This window comes from Thunnus maccoyii, chromosome 10, assembly GCF_910596095.1.
Source record: "Thunnus maccoyii chromosome 10, fThuMac1.1, whole genome shotgun sequence".
Lineage (NCBI taxonomy): Eukaryota > Metazoa > Chordata > Actinopteri > Scombriformes > Scombridae > Thunnus > Thunnus maccoyii.
In genome coordinates this window covers 30226294-30253623 of record NC_056542.1, presented here as the reverse complement: position 1 = coordinate 30253623, position 27330 = coordinate 30226294, and the positions used below count along the sequence as shown (strand labels likewise).

General features: G+C 39.5%; 1 protein-coding gene across 1 annotated transcript in view; it reads left to right on the top strand.

Moving 5' to 3' along the window:
* The first annotated feature begins 11404 nt into the window (after nucleotides 1–11404).
* Nucleotides 11405–27330, top strand: part of tgfbr2b (transforming growth factor beta receptor 2b) — a 43746-nt gene continuing 27820 nt past the window's right edge. Inside the window, exons 1-3 of the mRNA XM_042425112.1 lie at nucleotides 11405–11607; nucleotides 20142–20286; nucleotides 20402–20595. Coding sequence (XP_042281046.1) covers nucleotides 11523–11607; nucleotides 20142–20286; nucleotides 20402–20595 — 424 coding nt within the window. The 5' untranslated portion in view covers nucleotides 11405–11522. The remainder of the gene's footprint in view (nucleotides 11608–20141; nucleotides 20287–20401; nucleotides 20596–27330) is intronic.

The window sequence follows — 27330 nt, the reverse complement described above, 5'->3', positions numbered from 1 at the left end:
ATAAACACAAAAGTTACTGTATCAGGAAGTAAGATCTCATTAGTTGAACAAATCTGCTACTATAATACTTAACTCAACATTGCCACTTACAAAGTAAGTAGTTCATTTCTCATCATGTCAAATATTGGGCCTATCACATATGAAATAAGACATGAAAATGTAAAAATATAGAAGAAAGAAGACTTCTATCCTATTTTTTTTACATTTATACATGATTTTAAAACATGTACATTTTAAATAAATTGTGCACCAAAAAGCAGAAGAAGAAAGAAAGACACCACTTTTACTACAAGCCTAATTTTTATCCCGATAAAAGGCTTTTTTTCCTCATCCTACAGGCTTTGTCCGAGTAACTGACTGACTCACAGGAAATGTTTTGAATGTGAGTAGCTGTCTCAGTGGAGGTGCACAGAACATGTACAAACAAATCTCTCCCAACAAATCTTCAAAGTAAACTGACTATACTGAATCACCATTGTCAGATGCAGTGGAGCTCTTCACTGGTGACTGAGAGCAACACTGTCAGCTCAGTAGCGATTCACAGTATGTTACTTCCTCCTAAATGTGTATTAAAAGACTGCAAAAGCTACAGATACAATCACAATCTGATGACTCTGTTGTAAATAGTAGGCTGTTGAGCTATTAACCACATGTACAGTGCTTGTATAGGCTATTTTTGTACTGCACGTGACACCTTGACTTGCACCAGACTGAAGATATGACTGAACTGAAGACAGTCAGAATCAGCGCTGGACATTGTCATATGAACAGTGATGTGTTCACTTACTGTTGTATGTCCTGAAGTGCATTTGAATGGTGATACCACAACATAGTCTGTAACTAGGAATCTTTGAAATGAACCAAGTGACTCAAAGTTTTTACCACCTCTACATCTCAGTCTTTGTGCATTATCCATGTTATAGAGAATCTGTTTTTTGTTTTACACAGCTTCGAGCATGTCCCAGTCACCTATCATCTAGTATCATCCATTCCATTTACAGGCACTCTGGATGTTTCAAACATGGATGCAAAGCTCACTCACTTGAGTGAGAAAACAAGAAAAAATGAAAGAATTTACTCCACTCAAAAATGTGTTTTTCTTCTTGTTCAAGCTTCACTGTGCGGAGTGATGTATGAAACTAGAAAGAGTTTGAAACTAGAAGGCTGTTTTCACATTCATCTGCTGAAAGTTTCTGTGTGCTCATTGAAAATGTCATTTTAAGGGGTGGACCTACGAGCAGGATTTGTGACATCACAACTAGTTTGGAGCCAATCCTGGTCCAATATTCAACTTACACAAGTGTGATGTGGAAACTTGAAGCCTCGAGCGCACAAACACTGAGAACGGACTCTACAGTAAAGTAGGAGACATCTTGTAGCCAGAAGTTAAGCTTCAGAAATGAACAATATATATATATATAACAATATATGCATATTCATAGATTCTGGAATTTTAATTGAGGAGAAGGACTAGATGCCCTTTAAGGATTCTAAAGTGGTAATAATACTTTTTTTTGTGGAAAAAGCATATCAGATACACATTTTTTATAGTATTTTTATATGTCTTAATACATGTCTGGAGGGGATCTTTAAGAAATGTAGGAGAGAGAGATGTAGATTTATAGAAAAAGTTAGTTGACAGGCACAAATGTTGTTAAAGGGTCATGTTTTGTGTGTGGTAGTGTCCTAAAAAATCACCAAAAACATGAAATAAATGACTTCTTATCGTGGCTCAACTATATTTAAATGATCTACTTCATACATGATAGTCCAGACATTTTTATCAGTGTTTTTATCAGTTTTTGTTCCACTCTGCTTAAAACTTGTGCTTTGCATTTTTCTGAGTGGTCAGACAAACTATGCAAACAATCTCAAAGAAGCAAACAGTCAGCTATGTATCACATGCTTTTTATAAAATCTTCATGGTACTGAGCTTCAATTTGCATACTAATGCAGCCTCATTCAGCTGTCAGCAGGTAGTTCAAGCTCATTACAGCAAGAGAAGCAGAAAGAGCAGCTGTGTGGTGGACAACTCTGAATGTGTGAATGGTGTTGTTTTACACCACTTGCTTTGTCAGCAAACTTATCAGAAGGAAAGTATAAGCTCTACTCATTCATTTCATAGTGTTAGTTTCACAAACCATCATTAGATGAAGAGTGTAGGAGACTAGCCAACTGGTCAACTCATTCAGTAAGTGACTCTAAATGTCATTTTTCCGCTGCCGCTGTCATTTAGGTATGCTGAGTGATAATGGAAGACTGCTCAAGAGTGAGAAAATAAGAACTAAAACTAGTAATCTGTACTGAGGTAAGCCAAACCCATTTATAAGAGAAAACAAAGCCAAACAGTAGAACTATTTTCCAAATTGTCCGTTATAAATATCCATCACAGTGTACAACTTCCTGGTTTAACTTAGACCGACTTACCAAGCAAATGTTGCTAGCAAGCTAATATGCTAATATGTTCACTTCCAGCCAACCATGATGGGCTGTGGAAACTACTGTTCACCAATGTTACTGTATTCAATGAGTTTTCATAAAAATGTTGAACAATTAATTCATGGTGAAACATTTTGTTGGCACCACACTTTCCTCATATTCAGACATCTGTCCAGCCAGTCTTTTGCTGGGCCCCTAAGTTTTTGAGAGAAAATTGCTAGATCTAGATATAAATTTCTAGAATAGTTGCTAAATGCTCCACTATGTTCATCAGCTAGTTGCTAACTGTGTCGGTTTGCTGTTTGGTGCTGAGCAGGTAGTGAGCAGTGGGGTTTTAGGTACTTTTTACTGAAAATGGCTGCTGTCATCATAACAGCTAGACATCACTACAAAAGTAAGACCCACATCTTAACTATAGTTACCATAAACACTGTAGGAATAACAAACTGTGCAAAGTGTGTTGGGCAAGTCACTTGAAAATTGTTATTAATCACTGATTATCTATTACTCATTATAAAAGTAATTACATTACTTAACTTATTACTGAGCAGCAAAAGTAACACCTTGCATCACTCATTACTTGACTTTTGTTATTCAACTGTCAGTTCCGTCAAAGTTTAGAATTACCGTGAGTCGCATATCTCCTCCTCAGGGGCAGTCTGTCAACAGAACGCAGAGACCACACTGATATCAACCCTCCATTAATTCTGGTAAGACAGCGAGCATGCTGAGTGTAAAAGAAATGAAACGTTACTGGGATTAGTAACTGTAAAATTGTAATCCCTTACACTACTCGTTACTGAAAAAAGTAATAATATTAGTAATGCATTACTGCCCAAAACTGTTTACAATATGAACATTCTGATATGTTGCAATACATTATAACGGCACCTGTGTGTATCTTAGCTAATGCTGAGTAGTTGTATATGATGGAATTTGTAGCAGATATACTTGCCTAGAAATGGTTCTGTCAAAATATCTGAATCTACACTTAGGAACACTCCATCGCAGCTGCCAGAGACAATCTGTTCTGTGTATATCAACTGGGTCTGTGAGCTGCCGGCTCTTTTTCCCTGCTCCACTATCTTTATTTTTGCCAGCCCAGTTTGCATCTCTGAAGCATGACATTCACTTGTGAATTTATACAAATGTCTGTATTAATTGGCAGTTGACTTAAAATAAAATTTTAATTATGCATTTCCTTTGTTACTTACTTTGTCTTAACACATACACAACAAAGCTAGTTTATCATGTTTGTAATTAGAGAGTGTGAGAGACCAATGAGAAGAAGGGAGGGAGACGGTCTCATTGGAACCTCTGTAATGTCTCCTCCTCTCTGTGATCACATACAGGCGTGGGCAAAATTATTGGCACCCTTGCATTTTAATAAAATAATGCACCATTCACCCTGAACAGTGATGAAATTAAATTTTATTATCATTTCATGTCTATGTTTGGTTTGCAGTGGAACAAACCAAAAAGGTTGTGAAAATAATTGAATTCATGCTTATTCTACAAAGACATTCTAAAATAGCCTGGACAAAATTAATGGTACCCTTTAGAAGTTGTAAGAAATAATTGATTTGTAGTGATACTTTAAGCAGACTATTGTGTATTCATCAGTATCACAGAAGTTTTCAATCTTATAATCACTCATGCAGCCAGTTTAAAAGGAGAAAATTACTCACTCTGCTGTTTTGTGCCACTATGTGCATCACATTGAACATGGAAAACAGAAGGAAAGCTAGAGACATTAGAAAAAAGGTAATAGCCAAGCTTGGTCAACGTAAAGGTTACAAGACCATCTCCAAAGAGCCTAATGTTCCTGTGACCACTGTTGCCAAGATTATTAAGAAGTTCAAGGCCCATGGAACATCTCTGGACTAATCGCAAGAGGAAAATTGGCCCGAGATTGAACAGAAGGATTGCTCGAATGGTCAAGAAAGAAACAAGGAAAACTTCAATACAGATCAAAGCTGATCTTCAAGTTCAAGGTACAATAGTTTCAAGTTGTGCCATCCATCACTGTCTGAATGAAAATGGGCCCCATGGTAGAAGACCCAGGAAGACCCCATATCTAAGAGGGGGACACAAAAAAGCCACAATGGACTTTGCCAATATGCATGTTGACGTGCCACAGTCCTTCTGGGAGAATGTGCTTTGGACCAAGGAAACAAAATTAGAGCTTTTTGGTAAATCACACCAACCCTATGTTGCACCATGCCTATTGTGAAACATGGAGGAGGCTCAGTGATGTTTTGAGGTTACTTTGCTGCCTCAGGGACTGGGTGCAAGGCACAATGAAATCAGAAGACTATCAAGGCATTTTGGAGTGAAACAGCCATACAGCCCAGTGTCAGAAAGCTGTGTCTTAGGGTCTTCCAGCAGGATAATGACCCCAAACATACATCAAAAAGCAGAGTGGATGAGAAGAAAACGTGGGACCGTTCTGAAGTGGCCTGCTATGAGTCCTGATCTGAATCCCATTGAACACCTGTGGAAAGAGCTGAAACTTGCAGTTGGGAGGTGGCACCCATCAAACCTGAGATAAATGGAGCAGTTTGCTCAAGAAGAGTGGGCCGAACTACCAGTGGAGAAGTGCAGAAACCTTATTCAGAGTTACAGAAAGTGCTTGACTGCAGTTGTTGTGTCCAAAGGCTGTGCTACAAAATATTAATTTACGGGTACCGATATTTTTGGCCATGCCATTTTCATTTGTTTTACATGTTAAGTTGTAAATCAAGAACAAAGTCTCAGTTATATTCAATGTGACATAAAGAATGATGGATATGATATACTTCTGTCAGTTTCAACTTAATACAAAGAATTTTTTTTTTTTTTTTTTTTAAGGTGGAAGGGTACCAATATTTCCAGCCACGTCTGTACACTGTGATTTAATGCAGCTAAATTCACAATATAATTGCTCTCATTTACATATTTTTCTGTTGCTTTTATAAGACATTGGAAGTAATATGAAATTTGATTGTGGCTGAGCTGCAGAGCTGCAGATAATCTCACTTATTTTATGATCACTACATCATCTGAGAAAAAGAACAAAAATACAAGTTATTGGCAGCAGCTTTGCTGTGAGATCAGCTGTAGTGACATTAAAAATGAGTTATCATAGAGGCAGTTAGAGGCACAAAGGGTTGTCATATTGACGTACAGCCACAACGCATCTGTTACCACATCTAAACAAGCTACAAATGTGTATCAAGTATGCTTGCAAAACAAGAAAAAAGTCAGAAAAACAGCTCTTAAATATGGCTTAAATGTGGCTGCTGAAGAACAAACACTCCGCCTCTGAAACGTTTCCAGTGGACATTAAAACAGCGACAGAGCTGTGGCACAGCCAGATCCTGCAGACATGAGGAGTTAGCTTGCAACACTGGAGCAAATGATCTAGGGATGATTTTTGTCCCTCAGACAGTCGCCTAAAAGATGGTGTATCTGTTTATACATCTCCTGGGGCCAACGAAACAAAACAGATACCACATGAATCAAAATAAAATATTCTTTTAATAGCTTACTGAGCCGACATGACAGCAAAAAGTCTGGTGCTCTATCCCATCTGCGTCCAAGTTTCCATTATTGTGAAACTCCCCTGGCAGAGTCTCATACGATGGTCCACAGAACTTCAGAATGTTAGCCATCACACACAGCAAGGGCAGGACAAACATGACAAACTTTCTCCGAGTGAGAATACAGAAACTTTAACAGTTGGCAGGTGTTAAGCAGCATACAGCCCAGTACAGAGCTGACTCTGCTTGTTAGAGATGGACAACTGCTGGCGATGACAGCTGAAATAGATTTTGAAGTCATTACACACACGCCCACACCTACGCCAACTGACACATATTATAAATCAGTCTAATTCAGCATGGGTGCTCATGGGAATTAATCTAGCACAAAACTTCTTAATTTGGATCCTGAATGCATCCTGTAACACCCATGATCTCAGTGTAGCAGTTATGACCTCCGCTGATCCACAGTTGGAAGCTTCAGAGAAATAAATTGCTCCATGGTTTCAGATTCTCTGACTGACAGCAGAGTTCTGATATAATGTTGCAGCACCCTGCCTTCACCCCCCCACCAGCAATTATCATAAATCATATTAAAGTCAGTGGTCAGTGAGATTCATAGTATCATTTCCCAATTCACGCACATTAGGATATCCAGTGTGGTTGCCAGTACAACAGCATTTGGAATTTTTGGTTGCTAAGGGTTCACACTGGTGTACTGTCTCATCCGAATGGTTTAGGTGTCATCTGTAAATTCTTGAGACTGGAATGTATGATGTTTTTAGTGGCTCACATATGCAGTACATGTAAAATGAATGAACCGAAGGCTTGCCCAGAAACGGCCAGACAATTTGCAGGATGTTGTTTAGTTCCACATGGAGACTGGCTTTCATGAATAAAACTGTTAGGAAACTGTTCTGCTTTTATTTTGGAGAACCATCCAGCATCTAAATATATCAAGACTGCTTTCATCAGAATGGCTTGAAGATAAAAATGGAATTACTTATTTATTTTACAACATCGGTCTTTTTTGTCACAGTTTTGGCCATCTTACCTAACTCAATGTTTCAAAAGAGAGCACAGAGCATCCAGAATACTATACAGGACAGACACCACGCCTTTTTAAAGACTTATTGACATGTTACAGTGGGAAAACCACACGTGTAAATAATAAAATGAATGATGGTTGAGTTCCATTTATCTGCTTCAGTTTCAGGGTCCTGGTTTTGTGCATGATGACTCACTTTCACACTGTCATGGTTTACTGGGACATCTGAATAGATGATGTTAATGACACCTGTGATTTTCCTACAAATGGAGATCAAAAGTTCTGTTATCTCCACCACTCTCTTATCTAACCAATTTAATGGATAAGGCTAGTGTTTTTATTTGTCTTGTAGTCAATTTATCTCTTAAATCCTCCTGAGTAATGTGTGTGTGTCCAAAGTCTGATATATCTTATTCCTCTGTGTCATAGAGCTCTATTGTTGTCCAAAAACTACTAACACATCAAGGAGCCACACTGTTGCATTGAATGACATGTTAATTAACACACTCACTGTAGTTTATTGTGACTCAATCCCATACATACGGTCCTGCTGCTGGAAATACTCCATGGAGCTCCAAATGTGTATCAATCCTCGCCTGAATAGTCCCCAACAAATGCATTATTTCCTTCTTCTTCCTCCTACAGCGTCCAGGTGTTTTAGGAAATTATTTTTATAATGAAACTTCATATTCATATTGATTGTCTTTTGAAGAGTTATGTTTAGTAGGAGACAACTGGCTGAGAGCCACAGATAGAGTAGGAAGTCAGGAAGTATAGAGAAACACACTAATGTATAGTTGGTTTTGGTCTTTTAATTAGATTTGTTGACAAAAAGACAAACCTAGAATAAAGTCAGCAGCATCCTTTAAAGGGGCCATATTATTATTATTATTTTATTTTCTGTTGTTTATATACTGTTATGATGTCGGATATCTATGCTAAACATGGTAAAAGTTCCAAAACCTGTGGTGAACATATGTAGAAATGCTGCCTGCAAGTCAAAAGCCAGGGCTTCAACCTGCTCTGAATGATCTGTTTGCAATGATTTTTTTCTATCTTGCTAAAGAGCTGACATCTGCTCGTCCTGCAGGCCCATAAACAGCCATCTGTTCTGTAGCCTTGGTTGCTAAGGTTGTTGCTTAGATTTTTCCATGTGTTGTTCATGTTGTCTACTCTTATATTTTGGATCAGATTTCAGCTCAAAAATGTACGGATGTATCTGAGAAGTTGATAGTAGAAAGTAGAGAAAGTAGTGAAATCCTACAAATAACATTGGAAGCTATGTCAACAAAAGTTGACATAGCCAGTGGAGGGGCAGATTTCACAAGTTGGCCAATCAGAACGGAGTGGGCTCCTCAGGAGGCCTTAAAGAGACAGGAGCTAAAACGGCCTGTTTCAGAAAGAGGCTGAACTGAGGGGCTGCATAAAGGGTCAGTATGAGTTAAATTAAGAGTTTTTTTAACTATAAAGCATGCAAAGATATTCCAGTAGATATTCCAGTTCCCCAGATTAAAAAAATAGACCTGGAAATGTGCAGAATAGGTTCCCTTTAATTCAAATATGAAAATTAAAAGTTATTACCCAAACTGCTCATTGTAAATGTTAGATTTTGGAGCAGCACTTCATCATTTCAGTTTGAATACTTAATGTAGTTACAATATGTGTACACACTGGATTAAAATACCCTGGACTATCATTCAGCTAGTGGGGTTACATTGGATTTATTTACATTTTGCCTGATAACTTGGGCTAGAGATTACCTGTGGACTGTAATAAAGCTCGAATCCCTGTCAAACCAAATCTCAGCACTTAGTTGGTGAGTAAAATGTTTTCATAACCAATAGCAATGACGGCCAGAATTACATATAGGCAATACTAAAATAAGGCACACAAATCCTTTAGTTGTTCCAAAGGAAATAGAAACTTCTAAGTTTCTTAAGAATAGATTGCTATTTTAATACCAAAATAAGACCCAGGTTGTAAACCCTGGAATTTTCCTTCAAGTTCCTGCTTAATATAAAAGGATTCCGCTTTTTAGACATTAGGCCAAACTGAGTTTATTTAAAGTCCCGGGCCATAAAACATATTCTACTACAGCTGTCATGTGGGACCCAAAACCAAACAAGGCTCCGGCCCACTGGGCCCTGACCTGTGGCTGAAAGACCAGAGCTCCAGAGGGCTGCTGAGGAGAGGGGTCGACAGGGGCTGTGAGACTCCAGAGAGTGTGTGGCTCAGTTCCAGTGTTGGCAGAGAGCGGCATGTCCAGACCTGCTGCCTCATATGACCAGACAGACAGGCTCGGCTTTACTATCATCATGTCACTGGGCTCAGTTTCTGTGCTGCCATCAAAATACAGCTCAGCTCACTATCAACACTGCCATCAGTCAGCAATCTCATCCATCACATATGCAGACAAGTCAGTGTCCCAATTGTCCCTCAGGTGTTATTTTAGAATGAATGTGTTTTGTGGAGGTAGTGTAATGATGGATTGGAACATGCTTCCCCAGGCTGCATGTTTGAAATGTGCACAGGCGTCATTCAGATATGTTTGTGTGACTATCTTTTATACTTGTAAAAATATTGAGTATATCATCAGAGGGTCATAATTCCAGCTTTACACAATGTTTCACAGGCTGTGTGGTGACTGCATATTGATCACTGAGAGCCGCCAAAACACAGGTGATCTACTCTCAGTACTGTGCCTGAATGCACCGTGTAGAGACATACAGAGTCGCCCCAGCCGCTGCTGCTAGCATGCGGTTTTTTCTACGTAGCCTGTGCAGACATTGTGTTAGATTGGTCAACAATGACATGTATCTACACTGTGTCCATATTTGTATACTATGGGTGGGTGATATGAATTGTCTCCTCTCATAATATATGCAAGTTTATATCACAACATATGACAATATAATACATTTTCTTGAAAATCAATTGAGAAATTCGTTGTTTGTTTCAACAATGTTTTTTGTTCAATCAAGCAAATCAAATATAAAAATTAAATATCAAATCAAATTACCTTCGTGACAAAGTTGGTGAGACCACACCATTTGTCCCCATTAGACTTTGTGTTTCTTTCCATACTTGTCATTGGTTGTTTCTGGAGTTATAGATTAGTTTGTGTTTTGTACCGTACTCACCATGCTTGCCAGGAGGGGAAGGGGGAGTCACCCAACCACTTCCTGTTTATATACTCTCACTGACATCACTAGTGATGTCACTGGGTTAGACCAACTATCGGGTGATTTATTTTACTTGGTTAAATGTTTGGTTTAGTATATATATGATTTGCACTATTTCGGCTTGTAATGAGGATTATTCTGTGGATGATGTGTTTTTTGTAAACATTGTTGACTGACACAAGTAGCATTGTTATATGCCAGTTGGTATAAGGAAAAGGACACCCTTGCAAAAAACTTGGTTCTGCGTAGTTAATTGGTGGGCCTATTTAAGAGAAGAGATGTGGGTTTAGGAAGAGCACATGATCATGCTTTAGTTTGAGTTATCCTGAGTTAAGCCAGTTAAATTGGATTTGCTTGTAATCATTTCTTTTTTGAGACACTTGTTTTGTCACACTGGACAGAATAAATCTCTTTTTATTAGTCATTCAACAAGTCTGAGTCTGTGTCCTACCACCTTTTTATCCACTCTGGTCAGGCTCCCTCACAACCTTTATCAATGATCATTGTTTGTTGATCCTGTGCAGTTTATCAAGTAATAGTTTGTGGTGTTGTGATGAATGGTGTGATTTATTTGGAAATGTTTCTTTTATTTTGTCCACCCCCTTTAATTTCCCAACATAGAAACGTATATAGGCTACTGTATATTCCACAGTGTGTAGCCTTAAAAATCCTTTTTGGACACTTTTGAAGAATCATACTGCTAATGTCTTCAGATATATGCCCTACAGATTTTTTAAATATTTCTTGTTATTTAAAGTGATTAATGGGTACATACAGTACAGGCATTTTGGCCTTGTTTGTATAAACAAAATCATGAAACAAATCACTCATATATTCTGAGGTATGAAAGTATGTGAAATGTCTTCTCCTTCAGGCTGGGACTCTGTTAACTGTAGGTCTACACTTTAGTGAAAATCTGTGGAGGTACTGTGATATTCCAGAAAGCTGGCTGGCAACATTTCACCGCCCTGAGTTTATGTAAATGTATACAGAGCTGTTTACTGTTCCGATTTCCACTATTTGGATAGGTAATTACACACACACATACACACACACACACATACAGAGAGAGAGAGAGAGCGAGAGAGAGAGAGAGAGAGAGAGAGAGAGAGAGAGAGAGTCCTCCCTCCTGTTTCCTGTCCCGTGTGTGTGTGGGTGTGTGTGTGTATGAGTGTACAGTGTGTGTGCGTGTATGAATGGTTCAGCAGTGAGTCTCCAGCTGCTGAGCGGAGTGGAGCGCACAGCACAGCGGACACACCAAACTCATTCCTCCACTGGACTGTGGTTTACCTTTAATCTGAATGAGAATCTCTGGGCGGAGGACACAGAAACATGAAGCGACAGCGCGGTTCTTTATCTTTACGGGGAGCTTTATCTATATTTTTCGTTGTAGCGCTGCTGGAGCCCGGAGCTGCCGGTGAGTTACGCATATCTTATGCTTAAACATCTCGCTGTCTGTTTCCTGCCACAAGATCACCACGCTCCTCTCCTCTGTCAGTGTTCGTCTATTTAACCAAAAACTTGGAGGCTGTTGTTGTAACGAGCCTGGGAAAGTTTCCCTTCAGGACGTTACGCATGGCTCTCCGGAGAGCAAAGAACAGCCAGGCGCAACAGGTGACTCATACAGCGGGCTGATACACAGCTCAGCTATGCTCCTCACTGCTGGCTACTCTTAACATTAACTAACGGTAGTCTCTTGTTTACATCTGCACAAGTGTTTTTCCGCATATGAGATAGTCTTTTTTTCCACTATCACGTAATCTTTTATTCACCACAGCAGCCTGAACAGGACTTTCTATAAAATCTGACCTGACTAAAGAATTTCACGGTTGTATTAAATGTCTGCTCGTATAAAGTGTAATAATAATCATCTAAATATCAGTCACTTTCACTGCAGCAAAGGCTCAACTTAAACAAAATCTCAAAAAACACAAACCAAAACAATTAGTCTGAACATTTTGTGTCCATAAGATTTTGCTGTTTTGTGCAAAATAGTGTAATTGCTGAGATGTCATTTTGAATTGTTTTGGGACTCCACCAATTTTACACATTGAGATCAGTTTACATGTGACATGGAGTACTACTCAGCATGTGAAAACAGTTGTATAATGTCTTCTGTGGCTCTGGAGGAGCTTCCTTAAATCTGAAAAAAATAATCCTGATGACGTCAGTGAGGTTATCTTGGAGACAGATTTTTTTAACAGAAAGCTTGTGTTAAGAATTTGGGATGTGGAGTTTAAAAAATGTGTAGACACTATTACTGAGTTGCATTATGGGGATTGTAGGATCCAGTGTTTTTGGAGTCTGACTTGTATTAGAAACTGAGCACAGCCTCCGCTGCTCTGATTTTGACCTTTCTTTTTCAAATCTCTGTTTTGTGAGTCCCACAGCTTTATGAAAGTGCAATGTGAAATCATGTGGGTGCCCCTTAAAGGTTACAGCATCATATGTATCCTGTATCAGCTTGTTGCAGTTCTGAAGCTACATGATGTTTACACTGAGTGAAATATTCAAACCCTATGACTTTTTATACACATTTCACTCAAAATTTACATATTTATCTTTGTAAACGTTGGGATCTCCACTTGAATTTAAAATAAGGCTCTATGGATTAGAAGAAAGTGCACAGCATGAGTTTGTATAGACTGACTCACTGGTACCTGCGTGAGAATTAAACCACTTGTGTTTCTACATGATCATAGTGAAAGATATTTTTTGTGAGAAAGTGTTCTTGTGAGTCATTTGCAAAGCAGCAATCCAGTTTCCCTCCTGTGAACTGTAATCCCATGTGTTAACCATGACAGTTTAACTGACTTGTCTGATTTCTGCCTGTCATACGGTCACGCTTCCAGTTTCAATAAACCACAGAAATGCCCCCACACTTTTTGACAGGTTGGGTAGATTGAAAAGCAAAACATCCGTCATGCCCTTCTCCCCTCTTCTTCTTCTTCCTCTCCTCCTCTCTGCCCCTTTCCCTCTGTCTCTCCTGTTTGTTCCTGCCCTCCTCCCACGGTGGGGCCTATTTTGAACCTGGAAATCCCACATACCAAAAGGACTGTGTGGTCCTGCTGCATTGTATGTCTGACAGATAGACACACAGACACATATGCACACAGACACATACAAATGTCCACCCATATGCCCCCGTGCTTCCCACAAATATACATGAACACACACTTGTGCACACTCCCTGTTATTCCAGCCTGAAATTCTTCAGAGCACCTCAGGCCGGAAGAAGTTGCTCACCACTCTCCCAGTGCTAGAGCAGCTTGACATTTTGGTTATCCAAACACCGGGGCCGGACCTTGGTGTTTTGATCTTTTCTTTCTTTGTTTGCTTTCAATTGATGTTGATAACCATCCGCTTGGTGGGCTGTCACAGGAAGTTTCCTTCTTCCTTCCTTCCTTCCTTTCTAGGGAATCTCTCTCTCTCTCTTGTGTCAGGGCAGAGGCCACAGTCAGCTTGTGTATTTCATACTCCTTGTGCTTAGCCAAGACAGCGCCGGACGCCGGCTATTTTGAAGGTGCCACTCAAAAATGAAAGGCAAAGGAAAACAGTAGGCTGGATGAGAAGAGAGCTTTAACTTTGAATGGGTTAGTCTTTTCTTTTGGCCGCAAAGGTATTGTATTTTGGATGATTCTTTGAGTTTATAAGAGTTTCCCAGGTATATTATTGAAGCTGAATTAGCTGCATTAGATTACATCCTCAGAGAGCCCTTCTATATCTACATCTGCGGGGCCCTGCAAAGCCCTGATTCCATATAGTGTTTACACTGACTTTACCGGGCATGAAATGAGAAGAGGGGTCACCCACTTTGACCTCACCAAAGTGTCTCCCTTTGATTTTTACCATATTAGCCAACATCCCTTATACCCTCTCCCCTCTCAATTCGCTTCACTGAATCACTGGGTCAAAACAAACAAAAAAAAAAAAAAGAGGGATGGAGGCGAAGGTGGCAGAAAGAGAGAGGGAACCTCAGAAAGTTAAGGGAGGGAGATAAAGACAGGAGGAATGAGAGGATTAGCGCCAAGTCTGAGAGAGGTGGATTAAGAGGGAGTTAGAGAGGTGGGAGGATAACTTTCAGGAGCAGAGGGAGAGAGCCGAGCCTCCCGCTGTGGCAGTTATGTAGCCCTGTGCAGCCTCTTGCCAGTTGTCTCCCCTCATTTTGGTGACAGAAGTAGACCCAGTAGCACAATACTGTCAATTTTTATATGACATGCTGCATGGCTCCAGAAATGTATCACATGTGGATACATTAAAGCTCATTTTGTTGAAACCTGACCTACTGCTTAAGTGACCCTGGCCTATACTGTAGTATTCCTGCCTGGTATGCAGATTTCTTACTTTTTCCATTCACATTTGAACAGTTCTGAGCCGCCTTTCCTGTGAACGGGTGATAAACGGCAGTCAGTCTTCCTGTCTGTCCCCCCATCCACTGTGAGCTCACATTCTCAGTGGTTTGGAAAAAGAGGGGAAGGGGAAGACGAGAGGGGCGGAAATAGAGGATGGTTTTTCAGCTGATTGGATGAGGTGCTCTGTCAGCTTTTATATGACAAGAGTTGGAGTTTCAATGCTGATATGCCTGGTTTTGCTCTCCAGTGGCTCCAGAAAAATAAGTTTGCATTTGAGTTTGCCTTTTCCAGTAAACAGATTTTTTTTGTTATTTAGATGATGTTAGTGGACATAGGATGTGATGGAATGATGGATATTGGTATGTTTCTTATGGGCTGTTAAGAGGTAGACAAATATTAGATGGATGGATATTAAATGAGATAAATATTACTGACATGTCTGTACAGCAAATATGAAGCCAAATATGTATCAAAATGTCAAATTGTTCAAACTATCCATTTAAATGGCATAAGTATGGAGTTTGTCATAGGTTTGTGGCCTGGAAATTGATGGACAGTCTGAGCTATGGGTTCCAAAATGATAGCAAACAGGAATGGGCTTAAAGGGCAACCTTGTCTTTAACACCTTTAAGTGTTTCTGTTATTTTGACCATGCATGTTTTTTCCCCAATATTGTGAATACTAAACATTTTATATCATTCAAAATATTTTGGACAGTTTTTAACTCACAGCATTATTGACATTTAGAGGATAATATTGGTTCCTGTTGCATCTGAACCTGGTGCTAAAATGCAGAAGACATGTATTTATCAAGTTTATTCATTGGTCTGACTGCCAGACGGAAGCCGGTCACAGTAGCATGATTTCCCTCCTGCAGTAACAGGAGCACACAGAAACCTCAACTTTCAATTACAGCCCCTTCAGGAGCCATCAAAAGCACGGTTAATGATGGTGCACGCTTTCCTGTGATGCACTGAAGTCACTTGTGTTTTCATACTATAATTCCTACACATGGAATTGCAGCAGGAAAAAGTTCAGTAATAAAAGAGAAAGTCAAAGTACTTTAGCAGCTGGAACAATGACCCACATACCTCCACAGACCTTTATGCGCAGTTGCCCTTTAACTTTCTGCACCGGCACAATCTGCTGGAACTTCAAAGTAAAGGGTGTAAAGCTGCAACCTCTAACTATCTTAAGATCAACAGCACTGTTATTTTATCATAAATCCAGAAAAGATAGTAAATGGGGACATTTAGGGTGCTGTTTCACCCATCTTTCACCTTGAATTCTTCTCAACAATAATTGACCTAATCATAAAAAGCTAATGGTCAATGAGCTTTTAATGTGCAATCAATGTTACACAACAATACAATAAAGATTAATTAGCACTATGAAGAACTTACTGAGCTCACTGGCTGCACAGAGTGTAATTCAAACCCTGTTACTCATTCAGATCCATTCACTCTCTGTGGCACTTTGCTGCACTAAATCAGCAGGTTTTATTTGTCTCTGAGGTTGTGAGTGGGTGTTAGCGCTCTGCTATTTCACGCTCCCTGTCCTGCCCCAAACTAGAATCTATGTGACGGAATGTGTCTTGAAAGTATATTAACCGTGCTTCCTATTAAATGAATAACCCGGTTTATGAGACTATGATCAGGTGTCACACATACACACCCCCACCCAGATAAACACATACTGTATCAGGGAAGCCTGGGTCTTAAAGGAGAATTGGTGGAGTTTAACGACATGACGGAGGATAATGAGAATTCATGCATGTCAGACCTGAAGCCCTCCTGTGGTCGGGTTTCACCGTTGGACTGCAGACGTGGTACTATGTCAGTTGATATTACGATAGCACAGGCTGCAACTCATGCAGATGTTTTGTCTATGTTGTGGGTTCAGACGTGTGACGGCTGTTGTTGTTGTTGTTTGCAAGAGAGGGGCCTTTTTCATCATGGTTAAGTGGTATCAGACATCTCTTTCGTTTCTAAATCTGTAGAGTCTCTTAAGTCAAAAAATGTGATGAGAGTATGTACCTGCATCTCTGACCCACATCTTTATCTGAACAGTTTACATTGCACAGTTTAACACTGTTGATAATGACAAAAAGGGGTAAGCTAATTTTGATTTTGTACATACAGTACAACTGACCAAAATTGACCTGAGTTAGTTCCATGGAAACCATTAATGGAGCATAGCCCTACGGTAGTTCAGTCAGAGCATTGAAGTTGCACTTGCATTAGCTGATCAGCATCAGCTGATTCATTCATGCCTCACAATCACTGGCTCATTCAACAGTTTGGCTACCAGCTGAAAATTAACATCCAATCATATTTATAGCCATTGCAACCCAACACTTTTCACTATTACTATGCTGATGCCCTCATGCCAACGCTTTCTCCACCACCCCAACTGGTGTACTTTTGGTATTGTTACTAAGATTTTGTTCATGTATGTGTTTATCAAGGGGAAATTAGTTCTCCTGAGCAGAATCATTGTTGCTGTTTCACCTCCTTGCTCAAAGAGCAAAGACTTTCCTGTCAAATCTGGCTGTTAAGGCATTTGCTAAAAATGGTCAATTCATACAAGACATGTTTTTCCTGACTGAAATGATAATCATGTGATATCCGTTGATCACAGTGCTTGTTTGTTTAAGTTTCTTAATCGCTAATCTTACAATACCAGAATGTGTACTGTTGAAACATTTCACTCAGTGGAATTAAGATACTGATATCAGATGGAGTTTAATAGAACATTGTATCCCACACTTCAGGCTCAGTGCAACATAAGAGCCTGTTTCAAAATGACAAAACAAACCTTATTAAAGCCTCCTTGACATTTATAATAACACAGATTACTAAAAATCTATACTAAAAACAGGTCACAAACACTGTTTCTCAAATTCCAAGACCATCACCAAAATGGCACCAGCTTGACAGACTTCGGCCTTAAGACAAGATACGGTCTGAAATGCACAGACATTTTTTAGAGAGTTGAGCTACAGCTAAAAGTTGAGGATGATTAAAGATGACATTAGAAGATTGCAGGGTTCTTCTTAGGTTCTTAGGGTTTTTCTTAGAGGTAGCTAGTGCTGTATTACAGATATTTATTTTAGAAAACTGACAGTAAACCTGAGGAACAAGAACAGCTATATAATACAGCTGCTAGCGGGGTGTGACGTCAGGACCAGAACCTGAAACCCTCATTGCTATCCATCCCAACCAGGAGTGTAGGTTAGACTGATGAGAATGGCACAAAGCTGGAAGGAGTTCAGAGTCCTGCTCAGTGAAGCTGAACCAGGACAGATGCTTGGCGACATAGAGGCTTAAATTTAGACCTCCCAGCTGAAGGAGGGTTTCCATAACTCTGAAACCGCCCTGCTACACCACAACACCTGAACCCTACTGTATATGCCAGAGTCTCTATACCACCCTGCAAGTCAGGATTATTTGAACACAAAAGTCTTCCAGTCAACCAGAAACCTTCCCTTCCTTCCCTTTCTAGCTTAAAAAACATAGTTTAAAAATGCATATTTAAGCTCTGTAAACTTCAGACTAACACAGGCCAATGTGGCTTAGTTAGGGTTTTTACACACACTCCCAGGCCACCAGTCAAGGGGCTTAGAGTCAGAGAGGCAGGTCTGAACAGGTCAGGAGATCAGAGAGGCGTAGGCGGCTTGCTAGCATGCTAAGGAGAATGACAGGGATAAGATTTTACTGATTATGCAACCAGCCCAGGCAGCACGCGACCCACTGTACCACATGCAATACCTTTCAACCAGCCAGAGTGATGATATCTGACAATGAAACTATATCCGAGGGCCAATTATTCCTTTAATAATAAGCAAAAATGAAAACATAACTGGCTGCAAATGACATTTGTGACATTTCTAAAATAGGAAAAGATCATTGAGTAAATGACAAACAATTGTCATGTGGAGTTACCACTTCTAAGTCTGCACCTACATTTATAATTATCCACTGGTAGACATGTTTTTTAGAAACCTTGTGAATCATTTGTTAGATGGATTTGACTTCACATTTAACAGAACTTTCCATTCATCTTTCTTACCTCCAGAAATCCTACAGCACTCATAACAGTAAAACAGATTAGAAAACACTCTACAGTCTATTTTTGATGCCTAAGTGAATTTAAAAAAGAATGAACTTGATTTATTGCTTCTTTCAGGAAATCCCTTTTTACATAGTCATTTTGAAGGCATTTCAAAGATTCAAAGGCTTTTGGTTATGTATCTGAAGTGGTTTGATCTAAGAAATTACTGTAACCTGGCACAGGCATCCTATTGATTCAGCTGTGGTTTACTGTGTTGGTGGTTCAGTGTGGTTGTTGCCTATTTTTGCATGGCTTGATGGCTTCCTTCGGCCCCATTACATTTGAGGTAGTCAATCTAGGTACAAGCAGTGCAGCTCAGGGGAGGCATTGACCTGGTTGTGGTTGTCTGTGTTGAAAGTTGTTTGTGGTCCTGACCTGGTGGGATTCAGGCAGCTGATGCTGTTGTACAGTATAGGCTTAAAGTATCAAACCTGGTTTGATGTGTCTTGTGTGTCTTAATCTGCTGCATGACTTCTGACAGTCTTGCTAACCACACAACCATGTCCGCTGCCTCCTTTTACTGTTGCTACACCTGTCAAGTTTTCCGTTCTCACACGGCATATAATGCAGTCACAGTGATAATAGTGACAGACTTACCACGTTCACTCAATTCTTGATTTTTTTTTTTTGTTGTTGTTGTTATTTGAAATTCTTGAACTTGAAAAGTGATTTTTGAAACAACAGGTTTTTGGTTTCGTACTTTTCATTTCTAGCCACTGACCATCAATTTTGTGAGCTGAAATGACAAGATTTTATCAGATGTTGCTAGCTAATTAAGCTAACATTAGCTAAATGAGTTGATTGAAACATTGGCTCTGTCTGATTTTTAATATTTTATTCATTTTAAAACCCAAAGAGAACCCAAATTGGTCTTAAATAATGTAAAATAATATAATGAGATAACAGCACTTAATGGCTAGATACAGGATAATGTGCTAAAAGACAGAGGCTAAAGCTGCATGCCCCAGGCAAAAAGCTAGCATCTTCACAAGTTGTTGATCCATTAAAAGACATGGAAATAAAAAACAAGCATTATTCTTGCATTGTTGTTGATATCAGGCTCATTCTAACATAACCCTGTTTAGCTGCTTAACTTACATACTTGGACAAGCAAGAAGTCAGATTTTTGCTTTATTGTTTGTATTATCATATTTGTTCATGGTATTATTGGTTTTGGAAAGGGTTAAAAAAGAAACTGCAATCCTACCTGAACAGAGTATGGCTCTAACTGCAGCCCCATGCACACTGCTTCAACATGTTGAGAAATCAAAAGCTTGACAGGCCTGCCTCGCCATGTTACAACTGGTTATGAGTGGAGAATTGCTTTTCACGTGTATGGTAGTTGGGTTACAATTGTAAAGTTTGTCTCAAAGTGGCTTTAAAGAAATAATGTATGGGATTTATCTCCTTAAATGAATATGTTCAGTAAATTCTACTGTTGAAACATGAAGCCAACCTGATGGATATTTTTGTGTGTGTTCTGCAGGTATGCCCCCCTTTTTCCATATGAATCAGCTTTGTAAGTTTTGTGATCTGGAGCTTTCTTCCTGTAACGGTACAGGGACCTGCATGTCCAACTGCTCCATCACATCCACCTGCATTGACCGCAACGAGGTCTGTGTCGCTATCTGGTAGGTACCTGAGAGCAGAAAACTGTCTTCATCTCTTAGATGGGATTTACTAGATAGCTATTTGAGTATAAATTGTTCATTACATTTCTGCTTTGTCTGTCTGCCTGTCTCTCAGGAGGAAAAATGAGACCAACTTCTCCATGGAAACACTCTGTCATGATCCATCCAGGCCACTGTATGGTGTTATGCTGGAGGACTACAACAGCTCCACCTGTGTGATGAAGGAGAAGAACACAACAATTGGGATGGCTCACTTTTGCTCCTGTACTGATGAGGAGGAGTGTAACGACAAACTGTCATTCTCCCCCAGTAAGTACATGATAATGTGGTGTGATAATGAGGTTAAAGCTGCACTATCAATTTATTTATTGGGTCAGTGACAAACCTCAGAGAATTACCTCTGTAGTTCCCCTTCAGCTCTATGGAGCATTTTAGCATCTTTCATTCATTGTTGTGGTTCACGGCCCACGACTTTTATTTCACTCTCAGCACTCTCATCAACGTTTCAAATGAAGCAAGCAGCTATTTTTAGTGAACAAGTTCTGATGAACTCACTGTACACTACACGCACAGGCCCAAACGACAGAAAAACAAAGTTACTGACCAGCTGGTGAACATAGTGGAGCATTTAGCATCTAAAGAAGCAAATATTTTCCCTAAGGAGTTGGTAGAGGCCAAAACAGAGCTAAAAGGTGGCCCGAAACACAAATTCAAATGAATGCTAATGTTGCAGCAGACTGCAGCAGAGTGTGCACTTGTTGGGGATTATTTTCAGCCATGAATTAATACACATTTGGTGCACAAGTGAGTATTTATTGCAGTAGGACAGTGTGTGGTGAATTGAGTCAAAATAAAGTATACTGTCTTCATGGTAATGAAGGAGCATGTCACCCAGTGCAACAGTGTGTCCTATTAATGTGTTTTTAATAGGTTTTGTACAACAATGAAGCTCTACAGCACAGAGGAATAAGAATATATCAGACTTTGGATACACACATAATACTTATTAGTAGGATCAATTAAATGACAGTATGAACCATATAGAATATTGCTAGCCTCATCCTTTAAATATGTACAGTATGTTTGTCTATTCACACCTGCTCTGAATGTATTTGATGCAACTGCCTGCACAGGAAAAAAACAGACTAATCATGCAAATTACAACCACTTTTGACATTGTTTACACATCTGCATGTCTGTTACTGTATGTCTGGCTAACCAGCTATAAAATCAGTTGGTTATCAGTTCAGACAGCTGCACAGTTTATCAGAAACCTCCAACATTTGCTTAGCAGAGTAATATATCCGCAGTCCTTCCTCATATTTCAGCTATAAATGAGTAACCAAGCACTTGGTTTGTCATTCCTTGCCTCTCCTTTTCTTCTAACTGTAAACTCTGCAACTAGAAATTTGTCAATCATTGCTTTTTTTCTTTCACTTATCAATATATCATTATTCCTCTCCGTGGTTGTCTTCTCACCTCCTCCCCCTCCTTCACTGACTTTTTCTCCAGCCACTGACAAGGAAACTGTACGTGTATTTTGGTGTTTGAAGCTGTTCGCACACATAACAGAAGTTGTGGGTGGGTTTTTGGGGGTTTTTTGTTTCTTTTAGTGGGTCTCTTTATGGTTGCTACTGTCTCATGGAATGACGGAGAATGCATCATCATCACAAACAGGAAGTGGAAACGTGTTGTTTGCATCACACGTAAACATCATTCAGGGGAATCCTCAGTGTGGTCGCTGACATGCAGCTAGAGGCGTTCTACGCTGTGTGTTTGGCTGCTGCCTCTAGCAGTGCTGAGAAGAAAAATTGAGTGTCTGTCTTTGCCTCTGCATGTGTGTGTGGTTGTGTAGGGCAGCCACACTGGAGAGCTCAGACACATGGTTTCCTGTCTGTGTTTAACTCAAATCAGAAACATCTCCAGCACATGGTGAACAGGCCCTGCAGACACAGAACACCTCTGTAGTGAATGACAGTGAGGTAGACTCAGTGGGTTGTTCTTTGGGTTAGGCCATTTATTCTTTTTCTATGTTACAGTATTATTAAAGCAGATTATATTCCTCTTCTTCCCGCCCCCTGACTAAACTGTAACGTTTATCGGCTGCACATATCTACTGTAAATAATGTGGGAGGCTGAAGGGCGGCCAAGTGTTAAAACAGATTATGCTTCAACAGTTTTCACACCTCAGGTTTGACAATATCGCTGAGATGAGACTGCACTGCACTTCGAGCAAAGAGCATATTTTCTCACTTATATCTAGTAGTTTCAAGCTGTGTTAAAATTTTTTGATTTGATCAGTCAGGGTATTGAGACATCTGTCTCTAAGGTTTCTGGAACAAACCTACGACCAAATAAGAAACCATCCAGTAATCTAAATCTAAAATACTACCCTGCTTGCGTAGTCTGTGTTATTTTGCAGCTAAACATTATTTTCAGAAGTGATTATTCAGCTGATTATTTTCTATCTGAAAACTATAATAATTGGCCACCAGAGTTTTTAGAGCCTATGTGAGAAAAGAGGAAAGCAGCAAATGATCATATTTGAGACCCAGGAACCATCAAACATGTTTCATTTTTTCTTGAAAAATTACATGAACAATTAATCAATTATATGGATTCAAGTGAGTTTCTTTCAAAGTTAGTCATTTTAGTACAAAATTCCCTCTTTATGTTACTGTCCCTCTACCACAGCTCAGTCAGGAAACACTGTCCAGGGTAACATTAAGTGTGAATTTGGAAATCTTAGAGGGAAGATTCTCACTTTGATTTGATTAACTCTACTAATTTCTGAGGTCTCATATTAACTTGAGATAAAATTTGGAATATATGTATTTTGTCCCCCATCTCTTATATTGCAGATAAGGAAGGGATCTCTTCAAAGCTAGTAGACAGTAGGAACTACTACATCAAGCTAAAACTGTTTCAGTGTACATATGTGCATGTGAGTAAGACGGTCTTGAAAAAATGTGAAACTATCCTTTAAGACTATATTTTGACACAGGACCACAAAACAAAGCTAAAGGGATAGTTAACATAGTAATACAGAATGCTGCCTCTGTTCAAATAATACTTAAAATTTTTACAAATCTGTAATTATTTTAATTATTGCATAGCAATTTACCCACAGTAAACTTGATTTATAGTTTCAGCATCTGCATGGCTGCAAGGGTCCACAAGGGTCTGTGTGACTTAAACATTTGTCATATGCCCATTTTCGGGAGGGTTCTCATAAGTGTTTAGAAACATGTGAACATGTCCACTTTTTCTCAATGCCCGCTGTCTTTGTTCAGGCCTGTGTCAGATGACTGGTGAATTTCATTTGTGGTGATCCTGAGAAATAAGGAAACTGATTCTGGGAAGAGATGCAGCTTTTCAGTTTTATAAATGTTGTAAGGAATGTGTGCACTCAAATAGTATTGTGATTTTAAGGGGGAATTATGAATTATTATTGTGCATGACTCAAATTTTAAGTTAATTTGTCCAACAACATAACTCATACTAGAGTATGTGTAATAAAAGGGAAATAGTTCTCCTAGTTGGCCACACAAGAGAGGTCAATTAGGACTATGATTGTTAATAATCTTAATTATGATTTTGTGAGGGTATATGGTCTTTTAAGGTTAAGTGACTGAGATGCAAGCGCAAGTTCACTTTTAGTTACACACACATTTATTACTAATACTACAACTACAAATGCAAAACACTACAACTACATATTACAAACAAGATGCATGAGGGAAAGGGGAAACTGGTACACAAGGCTATGACTTGTGAATGATTGAAATGAATGATGCATGATAAACAGATGAAATGACTGTTACGTTGGAAGCAGTGAATCAAATCAACAGTACAACAACTTAGTTCTGAATTTCCAATTGAAGTTACCAATTATGAAAGCACCAGGGTTTAAGCAAGTTAATAGAGATTTTGTAGAAATACTTGGGGTGGCCTCTTGCAGAGATGGCATTAGATGTGCTGTGGTGAGAATCTAGAGTTTAGATCTCGAAATGATGAATAAGTCACCGGTCTGGATCTGGACATTTCTCAATAGAGGAGAGCTCCTGGTTTAGCCCTTCTAGTTTTCATTGGTCACTCATGACTCTAGATTTTGAGGTTTCACCTCCTATTGTTCCGAATCACATCTTCAGACTAGCAAGCATTCAACCAGCATGGCAAAAAGCAAGGGCAAGAAGAAAGAAAAAACAGCTGGGGTCTCAGATATTCCTCCCTGCATTATTTCTAACTGATCCACTCAACAAAGAGCTCCAAACATCTCACATCTTGTTGTGTTGACTGGTTTTTAGCACCACTAACGAAGCTCTGCTGATTCAGTGGCAGGGGTCCAGGCCATGTTCTACTAGTGTGTGTGTGTGTGTGTGTGTGTGTGTGTGTGTGTGTGTGTGTGTGTGTGTGTGTGTGTATGTGTTCCTAGAGGTGAGTTATGAGAGCAAGAGGTGGGGTGATGGTTACGGGCCATGTAGGAGATGAGGGCTTTTCTTACCTCAATCGATGCTGTTTGCAGGATGTGGTGTGTGGTCTGGTGAGTGAAAAGTTTAGAAATCCGACTGATGTCTTATTGGTCAGCATTCCTAGGGGGTTGAGGAAAGAGCTTGTCCTGGTTTTTTATGGGTTTGTACTGTCTGCATTAGAAGCGACGAGGGGACTTTCCCCTACAAAGTTGTTTATCCGTGCTGTAAGCACCACAAATGAAATTCCACTTACCTGTGTTGTTTTGGGGTAGAGGCAGAAGTCTCACAGCCAAAGCTGGGCACATAAAACCAAACCTTTCTGTATAATACTGTACAGTAGATACCACTATAGCTACATGAGAAAGTCTGTTTCTTGACATTTGAGTGAACCTTCATCTCTTAATTTATACAAATCATCAATACATGTTCACCAGCCAGCTAACCAATACCCCCTTCATCACTAACTACAAAGGCTAACTGTATGCATTAGCTGTAAAACTGACACATCAAAAGTAGCGACCTTGCTCCCTGAACCAGCCTTTATAATTGGCATGTTTTGATCCTCCCTTGCTTGCTTGACTTGCTTGTGGTCATGTCCCAGTCTCATGATAATGAATGCAGCCACCAAATTCTCCTCTTTACAACACATTTCAAAGAATCTACTGTATGTGCTACAATTATTTGGTGAGTTTGTTTTGCAAATTATGCTCAACCTCGCTGGTATGGATTATGTGATTATGTGGACAGTAAATTAGCTGTAATCTAAATATGCATGGCCATGACCAGCACTGATAGGTAGGTTTTCCCCGTTCACTGCACACAGTTAGTAAACAAGCTGGAATTCAGACTTTGTTAACTTATCATCATCATCTCCAGCTCTATAGCTGACACTTCACTCTGATCTTCCTGTTATTGATTCCATACAGGGGTTGCTAAGACAACACTGGCCTAAAAAAAAAACAGCACTTCATACTGAATTGGGCAGTTAAGTAGGTCTATTAAGGATGTGTATGGTATTCTGTGGAAATCATAATCTTTGTGTTTGTCAGTCTGTATCTCTTACTGAAACACACACACACACACATACACTCTCTCTCAGGCCTAAGGGTAAGGGTTGTGGTTCCTTCCTCCCATTGAGGACACATGCAGCAGGAAGTCCCTGTTTGTTTATTGGACCAATGCCATGGCTTATTCCTCCACAAATGCCTTGCATTGTTCTTCCCCTGCATTACATTCTTATGACGTGCCCGTAATAGTGTATGTGCATGTGGTTTGTTGCTTGAGAGTCACACTAACGGGTTCTGGTGTGTGTGAGTGCGAGTGTTTTTGTTCATCCAAACATGTGCAACAAATGTCACTCTTAGGCGGTGAACATTGTGATCCCACAGCAGCAAATACAAACAGGGCTTGTTGTGTTTTGTTGGACAGCCGCGTGAAAGTCTGTTCATTAATCAGACAGGGGATGTGTGCAGTATTGTCACTGTGTCAGTGAGGTGATAAAATTGTTGCTGCTGTTAATCAAATCTGCTGAAAGCTAGATGCACAGTTGTGTCCAGTTTAGAGATGTAGCCATTGAAAAGAGCACATTTCTTTAAAGGATGGGTTCACAATTTTTCAAGTGTCAGGTGTCCATATGAACAGTGAAAGAGGTTTTCCTCACTGTAATCATTCCTCCTGTTCATATTGGCTATTAAAAGATCCCCTTCAGTGTAAATGAAAAAGGCCAAGATCCACAATGTGTCCACACATTTTCTGCAAAAATGCTTTTAAAAGTTGATCTGAAGCTTATATGAGGCTTCAGCAGTCTGAGTTAGTCACATCAAGTGGATATCTGCCACATTTACAGTCTTTTTAGCACCAAATAGTAACAAAAAGAGGGACTTTGGCACTAAAAAGACTGTAACGTTGAAAGATATCTACTTGATTTAACTCATTTGGATGGCTGAAGCTTCATATTAGCTCCAGATAAACTTTTAAATACTTTTTTTGCACAGAAGGACTGTGGATTTTGTCCTCCATCACTTCCATTGTAAGTGCATTATGAAGGGATCTTTTAATGGTCAGTATGAACAGGAGGAATGATTACAGCAACAAAAACCTGTTATGATGTTCATTTGAGCACCTGACTGTTGTTTTAAGACAGATTTGAAAAGTTGTGAACCCCTCCTTTAAAATCGGTCAATTTCTGCTGCTTAACAATTGTGCAGCACTAATGCCACATACAGCATGGTGTTGTTACTCCTACCGCATGATAACTGACTCTAGTGAGTCTGAGATCATTATACTTGTTAGGTTATTTTTATGCTTTACCACACACAACACAACTCAAGCCAGAGGCTTTCAAAGAAATGGAGGACACAGTTTGCACCTATTCAAGGATTTTCCTTACACAGTATACACAAGTACCATAACGGCAATATCTTTATGTTTATACTGTATGCAACACCATTAAATGGTGATTTGCTTTGGAGTCCTAATTAGGCCAAAAAATGTTTTTTTTTTTCAAAGCTAGGGACAATTCCCAGTTTTAATCGACTTTTTTCTCTGCCATTACATCCTCTAGACAGCATTT